This window comes from Rhinoderma darwinii, chromosome 4, assembly GCF_050947455.1.
Source record: "Rhinoderma darwinii isolate aRhiDar2 chromosome 4, aRhiDar2.hap1, whole genome shotgun sequence".
Taxonomy (NCBI): Eukaryota; Metazoa; Chordata; class Amphibia; order Anura; family Rhinodermatidae; genus Rhinoderma; species Rhinoderma darwinii.
In genome coordinates, this window is record NC_134690.1 from 78,859,820 (window position 1) to 78,877,921 (window position 18,102).

Below are 18,102 nucleotides of genomic sequence, written 5' to 3' on the forward strand. Positions count from 1 at the left end.
AGGTCTTGCAAGTCTAACAACTGGGCAGGGAAATACCCTTGTGCCCCCCAAAAAATGTAGGACATGTGTATAAATACTTCTGGAAGGACAGTAAGGCAAATCATGAGCTGCTTCATACTTACAGAACGCAATCGTTTCTTGGGCGGGCTGCTGGAAAGTCCATCAAGCTGACCGTGCTCCGCTAAAAATCCTGTAACTTGCTCCAAGAAGGAGTTAACGTCCAATTTTTGCCATTCAACCATCTTCTGGCCTTTGGGAAAAATCAACACAAAGTCAGAGCACTTGAAGGAAGGAGTTAAATAAATTATAGCGCAAACTTAAGATCTGTCAGTCACCTGTACGAGGATCCAAAATGGAGACATATGGGAAGTCTGATAACTTGTAAAACTGAATATATCTCTGCCCCTCTTCACTGTCATGATAAACCTGTGAAAACACAAAACTGAAATGATGGCTTATTGGTATTAAAGTGGACACAGGCTTTAAAGATTCTTGTGAAAAAAAAACGTGAGACTTTCCCCTCTTCAGGACCACCCACTGTAAATTTACATCCACATTTGCTGGGCTTTGTGCAGCACAGACAAACTGAACGTCCATTCAGGTGACATCATTTGGACCGGATTAGTTCAGGTCTCAATCACATGATCGCCGTAATAAACAAAAGTTTTGCTGAAACAAACTCTCCCCGGGTCTCCATTGTAATGAATCCTCTCCACCCGTCAGTGAGGTCAGAGGAGAAAGAAAAGCTGGAACACAGCACAAATATACATTTGGCTGAAACGGATTAGTTATTAACCCCTTCCTGCCTGCCCCACAAAACCAAAAGGTCTTACCATTTTCCACTATATAAAAGTAAGCAAAATAAAGATCAGCACCAATTTGGAAAAATAAGAAAGTCATGTGTCCTGTAGACTAGGAAATAAAATGAAAATCACCTCTTATGCAGATCAGAACATTTCTGCACAGTCTTTCAAAAACTACCCTGTATGTCAAGGTATTGCTTTAGAGTATTAGGAATTACAATGCATTCAGAAATCTTCAGACACGCTCACTTTATTATGTTGAGGCCTTGTGCTAAAACAAAAACAATAAAACGTTTTCCCCCATCATTTTGCCCTCAATACCCCATAAGTACAGAGTGAAAACAGAATGTTAGTAATCTTTGCTAATTTGTTGAAAAGGAAAAAATTAATATTGCATTGACCTAAGTATTCAACCCCCTTTACTCAGGACTTAGTTGAAGCACCTTTGGCAGTGATAACAGCCTCCAGTCTTCTTGGTTATGATGCCACAAGGTTTGCACATCTGGTTTGGGGATTTTCCGCCATTCTTCTCTGACGATCCTCTCGAGCCCTGTCAGGTTGGATGGGGACAGTTGGTGGACAGACATTTTCAGGTCTCTTCAGAGATGTTCGATTGAGAGGCCCAGCCAGAGCCCAGACTTGAACTCAAAGACATTCATAGATTTCTCCCCACGCCTCTCCTGTGTGGTCTTGGCTGTGTGCTTAGGATCATCGTCTTGATGGAAGGTGAACATTCAGCCCAGTCCGAGTCCTTTATGTGTTTTTTTGCAAACTCCAGACGGGCTTTCAGGTGTCTTTTACAGAGAGGCTTCTTTCTGGCCACTCTGCCAAGAAGCCCAGATTGGTGGAGTGCTGCAGTGATGTATTTTTTTTAGCTTAGCCAGAGTGACCATTGGGTTCTTGGTCACCTGTCTTACCAAGGCCCTTCTCCCCTGGTCGGACGGCCAGCTCTAGGATGAGTCCTGGTTGTTCCAAATTTCTTCCATTTAAGAATTATGGAGGCAACTGTGCTCTTGGGAACTTTCAGTGCAGCAGAATTTTTTTTGTACCTTTCTTCAGATCTGTGCCTCTACACAATCCGGTCTCTGAGCTCTACAGACAGTTCTTTCCTCCCAATGGCTTGGTTTTTGCTCTGATATGCATTGTCAGCTGTGAGACCCTATATAGACAGGGGTGAGTCTTTCCAAATCATGTCCAATCAAGTAAATTTACCACAGGTGGACTCCAATCAAGGTGTAGAAACATTTCAAAGATGTTTACAGAAATGGGAGACCCCCCAGAGCTAAATTTGAAGTGCCATAGCAAAGGGTCTGAATACTTATGTCCATGAAAAATTTGAGGGTCTAATTTTTAATAAATTTGCAAACGTTTCTAAAATTATGTTTTCACTTTGTCATTATGGGGTATTGAGTGCAGAATGATTTTTTATTTTAGCACAAGGCCTCGACCTAAAATGTGAAGGGGTCTGAAGACTTTCCAAATGCACTCCAATTCAGAAACATGTCACATAATCAACACATACCTGGCTCTGTACAGAGCGCACGCACGCACGCACGCACGCACACACGCACACACACGCACACACACGATCCCTTGCTGATTTTGTAAGTTTGCCCACTGTCAAAGACATGAACAGTCTAGAATTTTTAGGCTAGGTTAATTTTACCAGTGAGAGATAGATTATATGGAGGAAAAAAACCCAGAAAATCACATAGTCAAAATTATATATATTTATTTGCATTGTGCACAGAGAAATAAGTATTTGATCCCTTTGGCAAACAAGACTTAATACTTGGTGGCAAAACCCTTGTTGGCAAGCACAGCAGTCAGACGTTTTTTGTAGTTGATGATGAGGTTTGCACACATGTTAGATGGAATTTTGACCCACTCCTCTTTGCAGATCATCTGTAAATCATTAAGATTTCGAGGCTGTCGTTTGGCAACTCGGATCTTCAGCTCCCTCCATAAGTTTTCGATGGGATTAAGATCTGGAGACTGGCTAGGCCACTCCATGACCTTAATGTGCTTCTTTTTGAGCCACTCCTTTGTTGCCTTGGCTGTATGTTTCGGGTCATTGTCATGCTGGAAGACCCAGCCATGAGCCATTTTTAATGTCCTGGTGGAGGGAAGGAGGTTGTCACTCAGGATTTGACGGTACATGGCTCCAGCCATTCTCCCATTGACGCGGTGAAGTAGTCCTGTGCCCTTAGCAGAGAAACACCCCCAAAACATGTTTCCACCTCCATGCTTGACAGTGGGGACGGTGTTCTTTGGGTCATAGGCAGCATTTCTCTTCCTCCAAACACGGCGAGTTGAGTTAATGGCAAAGAGCTCAATTTTAGTCTCATCTGACCACAGCACCTTCTCCCAATCACTCTCAGAATCATCCAGTTGTTCATTTGCAAACTTCAGACGTGTTACCAATGGTTTTCTTGGTGACTGTGGTCCCAGCTGCTTTGAGATCATTAACAAGTTCCCCCCGTGTAGTTTTTGGCTGAGCTCTCACCTTCCTCAGGATCAAGGATACCCCACGAGGTGAGATTTTGCATGGAGCCCCAGATCGATGTCGATTGACAGTCATTTTGTATGTCTTCCATTTTCTTACTATTGCACCAACAGTTGTCTCCTTCTCACCCAGCGTCTTACTTATGGTTTTGTAGCCCATTCCAGCCTTGTGCAGGTCTATGATCTTGTCCCTGACATCCTTAGAAAGCTCTTTGGTCTTGCCCATGTTGTAGAGGTTAGAGTCAGACTGATTAATTGAGTCTGTGGACAGGAGTCTTTTATACCAGTGACCATTTAAGACAGCTGTCTTTAATGCAGGCACCAAGTTGATTTGGAGCGTGTAACTGGTCTGGAGGAGGCTGAACTCTTAATGGTTGGTGGGGGATCAAATACTTATTTCTCTGTGCACAATGCAAATAAATATATATCATTTTGACAATGTGATTTTCTTTATTTTTTTTTTATATAATCTATCTCTCACTGGTAAAATTAACCTAGCCTAAAAATTCTAGACTGTTCATGTCTTTGACAGTGGGCAAACTTACAAAATCAGCAAGGGATCAAATACTTATTTCCTCCACTGTGTATGTATGTATATATATATATATATATATATATATATATAAAAATAATCTAGAAAATGATAGCTTCAAAGTAAAAATAGTTAGGATATTCAAAGCAGTTGCAAAGATACTATCGTTAAAAGAAGTGCACATCAAAATTTGACCTTAACACAAGGGTATCAATGACCCTTGGTCATGAAAGGGTTAATTTTAATCTTGAGAGCTATAAACAAACATGCAGCAATTGTAATAAGATATTGATGGGGTTTTTTTGTCTGGAAATCATTATTACTGCCTAGTGGAGGGAACTTACCTGCCAAAATATAAAATGGTCCCGTATTAGAGACTTGACAGAATCATTGCTCCAAATGTCCCGGTTTAGGCACTGACAAGCAAAATCCTGCACATTCTGAATATTGATCATCAGCCACTTATTCTTCAGCTGCCCACACTCCTTCGCCTGCAGAAAAAATATTCACAACTGATGAACTGACTAAAAGTGAGTACATGGAGCAGAATACTAGTGCTAGTTGGCTGGCTTTTATCTCACTTCCAATCCAAATTACTAACAAGTTTAACTTGGCAGTTTGATACCCTGGAGACGGATACATTTTGTACTTTGATAGGATCTTGTGAATTACCATGAATGTTTTATTATTGAGTTTAAAGAGGCTCTGTCACCAGATTTTGCAACCCCGATCTGCTATTGCAGCAGATCGGCGCTGCAATGTAGATTACAGTAACGTTTTTATTTTTAAAAAACGAGCATTTTTGGCCAAGTTATGACCATTTTTGTATTTATGCAAATGAGGCTTGCAAGAGTCCAAGTGGGTGTGTTTAAAGTAAAAGTCCAAGTGGGCGTGTATTATGTTCGTTACATCTGGGCGTGTTTACTACTTTTACTAGCTGGGCGTTCTGATGAGAAGTATCCTCCACTTCTCTTCAGAACGCCCAGCTTCTGGCAGTGCAGACACACAGCGTGTTCTCGAGAGATCACGCTGTGACGTCACTCACTTCCTGCCCCAGGTCCTGCATCGTGTCGGACGAGCGAGGACACATCGGCACCAGAGGCTACAGTTGATTCTGCAGCAGCATCGGCGTTTGCAGGTAAGTAGCTACATCGACTTACCTGCAGACGCTGATGCAGAATCAACTGTAGCCTCTGGTGCCGATGTGTCCTCCCTCGCTCGTCCGACACGATGCAGGACCTGTGAGTGACGACACAGCGTGATCTCTCGAGAACACGCTGTCTGCACTGCCAGAAGCTGGGCGTTCTGAAGAGAAGTGGATGATACTTCTCGTCAGAACGCCCAGCTAGTAAAAGAAGTAAACACGCCCCGATGTACGCACATAATACACGCCCAGTTGGACTTTTGCAAGCCTCATTTGCATAAATACAAAAATGGTCATAACTTGGCCAAAAATGCTCGTTTTTTAAAAATAAAAACGTTACTGTAATCTACATTGCAGCAAAGATCTGCTGCAACAGCAGATAGGGGTTGCAAAATCTGGTGACCGAGCCTCTTTAAAGACTGGAGCTTAAGTGAGATTTCGGACCAATCACGTTGACTGTTGCTCAGAAGAGAATGTGAGGTCAAATGACAAGGCAGTCAGCCGTTCGCATGTAGCATAAGCAGCTAAATTACATTTTCCAAGTGGACTGGACAGGAGGAGGCCCCAAAATGCATATTCATCAACAGCCATTTTGATTAAGATGCGCAGATGACATCCAAGGGGATCACAGCAAAAAATGTGTCCACCACTAAAGCTCCTCTTACACGGCTCGTCCTGGGGCCACGTAAATGAGCGCTGATCAAAGAGACAACTCATTGATCGGCGCTTGTTTGCTCCTTTCACAAGTAGCTAGTATGGGGACGATTGCGAATTACTCTTATCGCTCGTCCCCAAACATTATCATCATGTCGGCAGAGCGTCTCCGTTTACACAGGGAGATGTGCTGCCGAAGACTATAATATTTTTCATTTTTAAAGCGATACGATCAGCAGATGAACGAGCATTCGCTCATTCATCTGCTGATCGCTGCCCTGTTTACACAGGGCAGTTATCGGGAACGAGCGTTCTATGAACGCTTTTCTGCCAGATAATCGCCCAGTGTAAAAGGGCCTTTATTGTTAATCCTGCGTTATTTATATAGAGGTGTTCTCTTATAGTAATCCTGTCTGTGATGATAATGAGATGCCTGCTGAGAAGGGATCTCTACAGAACAATAAGTGTCAGTCGATTATGAGGCCCAGTGGCCATTTGTTTTCTTTAACCAGTTAGTGACCGCCCACAGTGTTTTTACGGAGGCCACTAACGGGCTATATTCCGATGCAGTAGCCTTTTTACGGCGCTGCATCGGAATAAATAAATAGAGCAGGAGGCGTTCAATCTCCCTGCTCTCAGAGGTAGCTGAGGGCTGGGGGCGTCCCTGCTCCAACGGGCGAGATTGATATCAGTATCGATCTCACTTGTTTAACCCTTCAGATGCGGTGCTCAATAGCGAGCGCTGCATCTGAGTGGTTTTGGAGAAAGGGAGGGAGCTCCATCTCACCCCACCGGCACCCTGCGTGTGATCGCAGGGTGTCGTCTTCTATGGCAACCGGGGGGGCCTAATAAAGGCCCCCAGGTCTGCCCCAGTTATTGCCTGCTAGGCCATCCCAGAGGCATGGCCTAGCAGATGCCTGTCCGTTTTACACGGACAGGCAGTAATACACTGCAATACAGAAGTATTGCAGTGTATTGTAATAGCGATCGGACAATCACATAGTGAAGTCCCCTAGTCGGACTGGTGAAAAAAGGAATTCAATTTAATGAAGTTATTAAAAAAGAGGAAAAAAAAAAAAAATGAAAAACCCACTTTTTTCCCTTAACCCCTTCCCTCTTTGGGCACTTTTGACCTTCCTGACAGAGCCTCATTTTTCAAATCTGACATGTTTCACTTTATGTGGTAATAACTCCGCAATGCTTTTACCTATCCAAGTGATTCTGAGATTGTTTTCTCGTGACACATTGGACTTTATGTTACTGGCAAAATTTGCCCGATACATTCAGTATTTAATTGTGAAAAACACCAAAATTTAGCGAAAAATTGCAAAAATGAGCATTTTTCTCAATTTAAATGTATCTGCTTGTAAGACAGGCAGTTATACCACACAAAAATTTTGCTAATTAACATCCCCCATATGTCTACTTTAGTTTAGCAGCATTTTTTGAACATCATTTTATTTTTCTAGGACGTTACAAGGCTTAGAACTTTAGCAGCAATTTCTCACATTTTCAAGAAAATTTCAAAATGCTATTTTTACAGGGGCCAGTTCAGTTGTGAAGTGGCTTTGAGGTCCTTAGATATTAGAAACCCCCAATAAGTCACCCCATTTTAAAAACTGCACCCCTCAAAGTATTCAAAACAGCATTTAGAAAGTTTCTTAACCCTTTAAACATTGCGCAGGAATTAAAGCAAAGTAGAGGTGATATTTACAAATTTCATTTTTTTTTTGGAGAAATTCATTTTTAATCCCTTTTTTTTTGTAACACAGAAGGTGTTACCAGAGAAACGCAATTCAATATTTGTTGCCCAGGTTCTTCAGATTTAGGAAATATCCCACATGTGGCCCTGGTGTGCTTATGGACTGAAGCACAGGCCTCAGAAGTAAAGGAGCACCTAGTGGATTTTGGGGCCTCCTTTTTATTAGAATATATTTTAGGCACCATGTCACGTTTGAAGGGCTCTTGCGGTGCCAAAACAGTGGAAACCCCCACAAGTGGCACTATTTTGGAAACTACACCCCTTGAGGAAATTATCTAGGGGTATAGTGAGCATTTTGACCCCACAGGTTATTTGTAGAAATTTTTGGAAGTAGGCCGTGAAAATGAAAATCTACATTTTTTCAAAGAAAATGTAGGTTTAGCTTATTTTTTCTCAATTCCACGATGACTAAAAGAGAAAAAGATCCACCAAATTTGTAAAGCAATTTCTCCCGAGTAAAACAATACCCCACATGTGTTCATAAACGGCTGTTTGGACACACAGCAGGGCTCAGAAGGGAAAGAGCGCCATTTGGCTTTTGGAGCTCAAATTTAGCAGGAATAGTTAGAAGAGGCCATGTCGCATATGCAAAGCCCCTGTGGGGCCAAAACAAAGGAAACCCCCCACAAGTGACCCCATTTTGGAAACTTCACCCCTTGAGGAAATTATCTAGGGGTATAGTGAGCATTTTGACCCCACAGATCTTTTGCAGAAACAATTGGAAATAGGTAGTGAACATGAAAATCTACATTTTTTCAAAGAAAATGTAGGTTTAGCTTATTTTTTCTCAATTCCACGATGACTAAAAGAGAAAAAGATCCACCAAATTTGTAAAGCAATTTCTCCCGAGTAAAACAATACCCCACATGTGTTCATAAACGGCTGTTTGGACACACAGCAGGGCTCAGAAGGGAAAGAGCGCCATTTGGCTTTTGGAGCTCAAATTTAGCAGGAATAGTTAGCAGAGGCCATGTCGCATATGCAAAGCCCCTGAGGGGCCAAAACAGTGGAAACCCCCCACAAGTGACCCCATTTTGGAAACTACACCCCTTGAGGAAATTATCTAGGGGTATAGTGAGCATTTTGACCCCACAGATCTTTTGCAGAAACAATTGGAAGTAGGCAGTGAACATGAAAATCTACATTTTTTCAATGAAAATGTAGGTTTAGCTAATTTTTTCTCATTTCCACGAGGACTAAAGGAGAAAAAGCTCCACAACATTTGTAAAGCAATTTCTCCCGAGTAAAACAGTACCCCACATGTGGTCATAAACGGCTGTTTGGACACACGGCAGGGCTCAGAAGAGAAAGAGCGCCATTTGGAGCTCAAATTTGACAGGGATGGTTTTGGGAGGCCATGTCACATGTGCAAAGAACCTGAGGGGCCAAAACAGTGGAAACCCCCCACAAGTGACCCCATTTTGGAAACTGCACCCCTTGAGGAAATCATCTAGTGGTATAGTGAGCATTTTGAACCCACAGTTTTTTTGCAGAAAATTCTGGAAGTAGGCAGTGAAAATGAAAATCTACATTTTTTCAAAGAAAATGTAGGTTTAGCTAATTTTTTCTCATTTCCACGAGGACTAAAGGAGAAAAAGCTCCACAACATTTGTAAAGCAATTTCTCCCGAGTAAAACAGTACCCCACATGTGGTCATAAACGGCTGATTGGACACACGGCAGGGCTCAGAAGCGCCATTTGACTTTTGGAACTAGGATTTAGCTGGATATGTGTGTGGACACAATGTTGCTTTTGGCATAATAAAAGGGGTTAATGAATTATGAAATTACTAATTATTGGATGTATGGTACTCTTTGAAGCAATCCTTGATACACAGGCCTGGCTTTTCGGGGCAGGTTTCACAGTGGAAAATAGTGTCTTTTCTTATTCCCCTTTTGGAACACACTCTGCACCTTTTTTGTGTCCTTCTCTTCTTCGAAATTTGGGGCACTTCATTGGGGAAATGTTGCCCTGGTACAATGCGTGGAGTATCGCTACCAGCAGATGTGCTTGGGCCCTCCCCTGCCTGGTTCCCAAATAGAAGTGCCTTGATCACCACCTCTTGGAAGTTAAGGAATGTCCCTGTCCGGCCTGCACATCGGGATAGTACGTAAGCATTATACATTGCCATCTGTACAATGTGCACGGCCAGCTTTTTGTACCATGTCTTTGTTTTCCGTAGGGCACTATAAGGCTTCAGTACTTGATCAGAGAGATCAACCCCGCCCATGTACTTATTGTAGCCCAGGATGCAATTTGGCTTCTGGGTCACTGTGGTGGTACCTCGTTCAGGGACAGGGGTGCTGCCGCTACCATCAATTGTGGTCAATATAAGGACATCCCTCTTGTCCTTATATTTGACGAACAGCATGTTCTCGCTGCATAGTTCCCTGCTCTCACCCCTTCTGAGGCTTTGGCTAAGCAGTGTTTTAGGGAGGCCTCTCTGATTTTTGCACACAGTACCACATGCTACAGTACTTCTGGCAGAAAGGCACTTAAATAGTGGGATGCTGGTATAGAAGTTATCGACGTAAAGGTGATAACCCTTGTCCAGCAATGGGTGAATCAAATCCCACACTATTTTCCCACTAACTCCCAGGACGGGGGGGCATTCTGGGGGTTCAATAATAGAGTCCTTCCCTTCGTAAACCCTAAACCTGTGTGTATACCCAGATGTACTCTCACACATTTTGTACAATTTAATTCCATACCTTGCCCTCTTATTGGGCAGGTATTGGCGGAATTTAAGCCTCCCCTTAAAATGAACAAGGGACTCGTCTATGGAAATATATTTATCGGGGGTGTACACTTGTGAAAATTTGGTGGAGAAATGATCAATGAGTGGCCTGATTTTAAAAAGACGGTCAAATGTGGGGTCATTCTGGGGCGGGCACTGTGCATTATCATTATAATGCAAGAATTTTAAAATGGCTTCAAAGCGAGTCCGGATCATGGCCATGCGGTAAATTGGGGTGCTGTACAAAATATCCGCACTCCAGTATTGCCTAAGCTCTGGCTTCCTCACTAGTCCCATATGCAGCACAAGGCCCCAAAATGTCATCATCTCCGCTGCATCTACTGGGGTCCACCTAACAAATGATGAAGTGGGGTTTTGGGTTAAAAATTGTTGGGCGTACAGATTTGTCTGGGCCACCATTAAATTAACAAACTCCTCAGAGAAAAAGACCTTGAAAAAGTCCATTTCTGTGAGGCCTTCAGTCTCAAATTGAATTCCTGAGCTGCCTATAAAATCAGGAATTTGAGGCTCATAATTTTCGGGGAGTGGAGTCCACACGGGATCAATCATTGGGGTTGGCTCAGCTGCTCTCCTGGGTCGCCTTTGGGGGGGTTCCTCATCACTGGAGGAGGAAGAGGAGGAAACTAAAAGGAGTGGGGCATATTCTTCCTCTCCCTCGCTGGCCGACTCAGTGTCAGAGGCAATGATGGCGTATGCCTCCTCGACTGAATACATCCTTCTGGACGATTGAGACATTTTGATTTATTACAAGGGGTTGTGTGGTGTTTTTACACGTGTAATCAACTTTTATTTTTACACAGGGGGGGGGGTGTATGTGTGGTGTTTTTACACGTGTATAGTGAACAGAAATTAGAAGATAAGAAAGAAGAGAAGAAAAGGAAAAAAAAAAAATAGAATTTACTGTACAATCGTCAGTTAGTAAAAAAGCAACTGAACGTCCGTCAGTAACTGACGCTATCTATTACTAAAAAAACCTGTAGTCTAACTAACTTGCTACAGCAAAACTAGGTTCTAAAAATTTACTGGACGAACGTCAGTAAAAAAGCAACTGAACGTCCGTCAGTAACTGACGCTATCTATTACTAAAAAAAACCTGTAGTCTAACTAACTTGCTACAGCAAAACTAGGTTCTAAAAATTTACTGGACGAACGTCAGTAAAAAAGCAACTGAACGTCCGTCAGTAACTGACGCTATCTATTACTAAAAAAAACTGTAGTCTAACTAACTTGCTACAGCAAAACTAGGTTCTAAAAATTTACTGGACGAACGTCAGTAAAAAAGCAACTGAACGTCCGTCAGTAACTGACGCTATCTATTACTAAAAAAAACTGTAGTCTAACTAACTTGCTACAGCAAAACTAGGTTCTAAAAATTTACTGGACGAACGTCAGTAAAAAAGCAACTGAACGTCCGTCAGTAACTGACGCTATCTATTACTAAAAAAAACCTGTAGTCTAACTAACTTGCTGCGCACACTATGGAAAGCTGCGGGTGAAAAAAAGACCTAAAAAAACCTGCGTAAAAAAATTACCACAGATGCTGATAACTAATCAGCAATCTGTAGCCGCAGGGTGCACACAGATAGATGGTGCAAATTTATAATTGGAAAAAAAGGCACAAAGAAAGAACCTGCGGGAAAAAAAAACCACGGATGCTGATCAGTGATGGCGGTCACTAATCAGCACTTCGTGGCCGCAGGGCGCACGCAGGGAGATGGTGCAAATTAGAAAAAAATAAATCCTGCGCCAAAGATTGAGCACAGATGCTGATCAGTGATGGTGGTCACTGATCAGCGCTCAGTGGGCACAGGACTCGGACAGGGAGGGGGTGGGGTGGGGTAGATTGGGACAGGGAGGGGGTGGATTGGGACAGGGACAGGCCCAAGGGCAGGGACAGGCCCAAGGACAGGGACAGGGCCAAAAAAAATCTGTCTGATCACAAAAAAATAAAAATAAAGGTGATCAGACAGAAGCAGCAAAAGGGCTTTCTTATTTTTCACACAGTAGTGCAGGATGCACTACAAATTCCAGAAAATCCGCAGCAGACACTCTCTCAACCGCTCTGCACGCTGCCTCAAACTGGAATGGCGGCGTGCAGAGCAGTGTCGATGTACACAACACTGCCTGGTGCACTGATTGGTCGGTCGTTACAGACCGACCAATCAGATCGCTCCTAGAGGTGGCATCACTGCCACCTCCCTAGGTGACGTTGGTGGCGATGGGTGTTGTCTTAGACAGCACCAATCGCCACTGTCTAACTGTGCCCTGTGACTCCAGGGCGCAGTTTTAACAAAAATCCCTGCTATTGGCCGGTCAGAATTGACTGGCCAATAGCAGCGATCGCCGATGCGGGGGGGCCAAAACGGCACCCTGGGCGAGTAGTAGAGATGGCCTGCTGTCATGGACAGCAGCCATATTTACTTTGTCACGGTGCAATTAGCACCGATGACCGTTTCCCGTTGCGCCGTATATATACGGCGCTTTGCGGGAAGCACCTCCCGACAGCGCCGTATATATACGGCGCATGTCGGGAAGGGGTTAAAACTGCTTTATTATTAAAAAAAAACAAAAACAATGTAAAGTAAAAAAAGTGACACATATTTGGTATTGCCGCGTCCGCAACGACCCCATCTATTAAGTTATCACATTATTTAACCCGTTCGGCAAACGCCATAAAAAATAAAATACAATGCAAAAATTGCTGTTTTCTGTGAATCCTACCTCAAAAAAAAAAAATGGGCTAAAAAGTGATCAAAAAGTCGCATGTACTCCAAAATGCTACCAACAAAAACAAAAAGTAGTCCCGCAAAAAAAAAAAAAGCCCTCATACAGCTGCAGCAGCAGAAAAAAAACAAATAATTTTGAAGAAAGACATTTTACTGTGTAAAAGTAGTAAAACATACAAAATCTATATCAATTTATCGGTAATAAAAGGTATTGTTGCAATTGTAACAACCCCCTAAATAAAGTTAGTGTTATTTATAAGACGCGGTAAACGGCGTAGATTTAAAAACGCAAAAAAGGGTGGCAAAATTGCGGAATTTTTTCTATTACCCCCCCCTCCAAAAAAGTTCATAAAAGTTAATCAATAAATTATATGTACCGCAAAATGGTGCTATTAAAAAACACAACTTGTCCCGCAAAAAACAAGTCTGTATACAGCTATGTCGACGCAAAAATAAAAATTAATTATAGCTCTTGGAATGAGACGATGGAAAAACGTAAAAAATAGATTTGTCATTAAGGTTTAAAATAGGCTGGTCATTAAAGGGTTAAAATAGATAATGACATAGAAAAATAACAAAAACACAAAACCAAAAAAACCTATCAGCAGCTATTTTGGAAGCTACACCCGCTATATTGAAATGTAAATAAAGAATATGATCAGAGGAGCACGACTCACACTTTGGGATTACAGGAGAACAATGTGCATTCCGGTACGGACGTTAAAGGGTCCTCTCTGGATTTCTTCTTTTACTACATTACTTCTCCTTTTAAGGTGTTCTGAAATCAGAAAAATAACATGTGTAATAGCAGCACTGCCTATGCTATTAGCATGTTTTTATTCTATTTCAGCACTCCTTAAAAGTTTTCCTACAGACTGGCAGCTTTATTTTCCTTGTTACTCACTTATTTCTACAAAAACAAATCAATAACTCCGCATCAGTAGATGTAACTCAGACACACAAGTCTATAGGGTAACAGCTATGTAAACCTGTGAACACTTGTTCATAACCTATGTAAAACAAGAGTATCATGGCGTTTAAAACAACTTTGTGTTTTTTAGTAAAAGAAAAAAAGTTTTACTTTATTTTGCGTTTTCAAACCCGAATGCGTCAGGACAGGGGGCGGCTTTGGTGAACGCGGGTACTGCGTGTCTCTAAGGATCCACCTTTTATTGATCACATCTAAATTCAGAACTTAGATGTGAGTGATAATAGGTGGATCCTGCGTTTCAGAGACACAGAGGAACCGCTGTCACCGGAGTGGTTAGTCCCGCTGAGCTGGGGGATTTGGGTTTCAGAGCACAACATTCCAGCTTCTTTGTATCCATACAAAGAACACATAGAAGCTGTATCTCAAAATGTAAAAAATTACAAAGTTGTTTTAAAGAGGCTCTGTCACCAGATTATAAGTGCCCTATCTCCTACATAATGTGATCGGCGCTATAATGTAGGTGACAGCAGTGCTTTTTATTTAGAAAAACAATCTATTTTCACCAAGTTATGACCTATTTTAGATTTATGTTAATGACTTTCTTAATAGACAACTGGGCGTTTTTACTTTTGACCAAGTCGGCGTTGTGGAGAGAAGTGTATGACGCCGGCCAATCAGTGACCAATCAGCGTCATGCACTTCTCTCCATTCATTTGCTCTGCACATAGTGACCCTGCGTTGTTCAGTCACATACACACACATTAACGTTACTCAAGTGTCTTGACAGTAAATAGACATCGCGTCCAGCCAAGAAGCGATGTCTATTCACAATGAGAATGAAAAAAATTTTTTACTAAAAGTTTCGCTCACCTCATAACCACCACGCTATGGTTGCGTTTTCCAATGCGTTTTTCATGATGCTTGACTGATGCAAAATGATGTGTAATTAATCCAAACGCTGCAGGTGCTTGTAGATGCTCCTAGACTAATCCTGTGTCGACTGCAGGCAATTGAAGCAAAAAATGGTGTGTAGAAAAGGCAGATCCAGCACTCGAATATTAAAAGTTCCAATTTTATTTAAGTCATGTTAAAAACAAGGATAAAACAAAAATCCCGGGACCACGCTTACGCGTTTCAGACCGCTAGGGTCCTTAATCCAAGCTATCCTTGTTTTTAACATGCCTTAAATAAAATTGGAACTTTTAATATCTGCCTTTTCTATACACCATTTTTTGCATCTATTCACAATCCCGACACTTCGGTAACGTTTGTGTCTGACTAACAGCACAGCAAGCGTAATGTCGCGAGATCTCGCTGTAAATGACAGCACATCAAGATCACGTTGCTGTCATTAAGTCCCACACGAACATTACCGAAGTGTCGGGATTGTGAATAGACATCGCGTCCTGGCTGGAGGTGACGTCTATTCACTCTCAAGGCACTTCAGTAACGTTAATGTGTGAGTAAGTGACAGATCCCGATGTCTGAGTACATGAATGGAGAGAAGTATATGACGTTGATCGGTCAGCGTCATACACTTCTCTTTACAGCGTCCACTTGGTTAAAAAGTAAAAACACGCCCAGTTGTCTATTAAGAAAGTAATTAGCATAAATCGAAAATTGCTCATAACTCCGTCAAAATTGATCGTTTTTCGAAATAAAGACTGCTGTCACCTACATTATAGCGCCGATCACATTATGTAGTAGATAGGGCACTTATAATGTGGTGACAGAGCCGCTTTATACTGTAAATTCTCTAAAAATTACATAACATTCCCACATAAGCGACAGACCACTGAAATCAGCGTGTCCGTCACTACTTTATGCTGACCTCAGAGAGGACAGCATAAAGTTGCTGACAGGTTCCGTAAACGAAGGCCAATAGACTGCACATGCAATAGAATGGAAACCTAAATGATGCCATCAGCAATGTATGCAACACACTTATTAGCAGGTTAGCTGCAAAATAATACATAATACATAATAGGTGAGCACATAAAAAAAAAAACAACCGTCAGGCGCAAATAACACTTACGGTCTCAAAACTGCCTTTATGCATGATGTCAATAGGTGGTCGGAAAAGATCAGCCAAGGTAGTTAACTTCTTATCAACTGCTCCTCCGTTCCGCAACTCCTGCTCCTGGCGGACTGTAAAGACCAGATGGAGTGGTAAAAAAAGATTTAGGAAAGATTAGAACAGGGAGTACAAATAACAAGGATCAATTCTGATCATGGAAATTTAGATCTAGATATAAATAGTAGATGTGACATGTCCAGCATAATACACATCAATATAGATACGTGAAAAAGGTTTAATTGCCAAGATTATCAGGGGGCTCCCTTCAGCAGCACCAACTATTCTTGAGCAGCTTCCAAGTGTAATCCCTCACGATCGTATATTAAAGGACTTGCTCTCTTTGCAAAGTGTGATCAGTCAGCTGATAGGATAAAACCTTTCCTTAGTGCATCTGTCAGTAGACACCAGCTGTTGTGTGATAGCCCCTGTTTAATGACGTGCTGAATAAGAAGCTATGGATAATTCAACTGCCCTTCTCTACCATCAGGTCACCGACACTCAGGGAGCAATTTCTATAATAGGTATACACTAGGGAAATGCTGCTTATGACACGCTCAATGATAAACCAATGCTGTAAATACATATCTCAAATATTTATTCTAATACCACAGAAACACTTACTCGTCTCAGTTTGAAAATCTCGAAATCCATCAAATATTGATCGTGCTGGTCTTCTCCTTTTGGGAGCTGAAATATAAATATAACAATGCATTGTACAGTTCAAAGTTAATATAAATGTATTAAAAGAAAACAATATGAACAGGACTAATATTAATTTATATGGCTGAACGTAAGCCGCCAAACATAGATGTAAGAAGTAACATGCTGGTTACCTCCAGCCACCACTAGAGGGAGTTTATTGCATACTTTGTTATTATTGAATTCAAGGTATAACAATATGCAGTGAGCTCTTCAGCTCCCTCTAGTGGCAGCTACAGTCAGAATGCTCATTTAAAGGGAAACTCCAACCAAAGCTAGCTTTCCACGTGTTCCATTTAGGGCCCTTTCACATCAGCGGTCCTTTCCGCTGAGTGGTTCCATCTGAGGTTTCCGTCGGGTTAACCCCTCAACGGAAAGGCAAACTGAAACCTTAGCTTCCGTTTCCCTCACCATTGAACTCAATGGTGACGGAAACCTAGCTAATGGTTTCCGTTTGTCACCGTTGTGACAGGGTTCCGTCGTTTTTGACTAAATCAATAGTGCAGTCGACTTCCATGTATCAGTCTCTTGCTTGTTATTCTTCTTGCAGTATATCTATCTATATAGATCACTAAAACCATTGCATAGCAGGGGCATAACTAGCAGATTCGTCTCATTACCATTAGAGGTGGATGGGTAAATAATAGCTCTATTGTACTGCTGCAGACCTAGATAAGGTAGGACAGTGAGGCCTGGTTTACACGAGCGTGTGCGTTTTGCGCACGCAAAAAACGCTACGTTTTGCGTGCGCAAAAGGCACTTAACAGCTCCGTGTGTCATCAGTGTATGATGCGCGGCTGCGAGATTTTCGCGCAGCCTCCATCATTATGACACTCCGTTTGGATGTTTGTAAATAGAAAAGCACGTGGTGCTTTTCTGTTTACATTCAGAGTTTGACAGCTGTTGCGCGAATCATGCGGTTCGCACGGGAGTGCTTCCATGCGGCATGCGTGGTTTTCACGCACCCATTGACTTCAATGGGTGAGTGATGCGCGAACAGCGCACAAATATATGACGTGTCGTAAGTTTTTTTCAGCGGACTCACGCTGAGCAAAATTCACGGACTGTCTGCATGCCCCCATAGACTTACATAGGTCCGTACGACACGCGTGAAAAGCACGCGCGTCGCACTGACTTATATCACGCTCGTGTAAACGAGGCCTAACAGTGTATACAACACAGATAGAACTCTGTATGCATCTTCCCCGTCCATTCCTGGTCTCTGGGGGAGATGGTTGTATTTGATCACTTCCTGGAGACTATAATAATCTTTCATTTCTCTCAACTGACTGCCAATAATTTCAGCGGTCATAAAACAGGAAGAGTGTGGCTCCAATATGGCTGCCCCCTGGGAAAATGTAAAAAAATATTATTTTTTTTTTACATAAACTAATAAAACTAAAAATACACTAAACATTCCCTTTAAACATACGCTAAAAGTATTCAGCAAATATAAAGTAGATGACATCTAAAAATAAATAGCAGAACAGCAGCATAAAAAAACAAGCATT

At 42.1% G+C, this 18,102-nt stretch overlaps 1 protein-coding gene across 2 annotated transcripts in view; it reads right to left on the reverse strand.

Annotated features, from left to right (window-relative positions):
• UBXN7 (UBX domain protein 7) overlaps window positions 1-18,102 on the reverse strand; it is a 50,509-nt gene that overhangs the window by 22,396 nt on the left and 10,011 nt on the right. For both annotated transcript variants that reach the window (XR_012883115.1, XM_075861228.1), the window contains exons 4-8: window positions 16,514-16,579; window positions 15,851-15,963; window positions 4,185-4,331; window positions 336-426; window positions 123-250 (exon numbers count right to left, since the gene is read on the reverse strand). Coding sequence is in view for 1 of the 2 variants with exons in the window: in XM_075861228.1 (XP_075717343.1) it covers window positions 123-250; window positions 336-426; window positions 4,185-4,331; window positions 15,851-15,963; window positions 16,514-16,579 (545 nt within the window). In the remaining variant the exon portion in view is untranslated. The remainder of the gene's footprint in view (window positions 1-122; window positions 251-335; window positions 427-4,184; window positions 4,332-15,850; window positions 15,964-16,513; window positions 16,580-18,102) is intronic.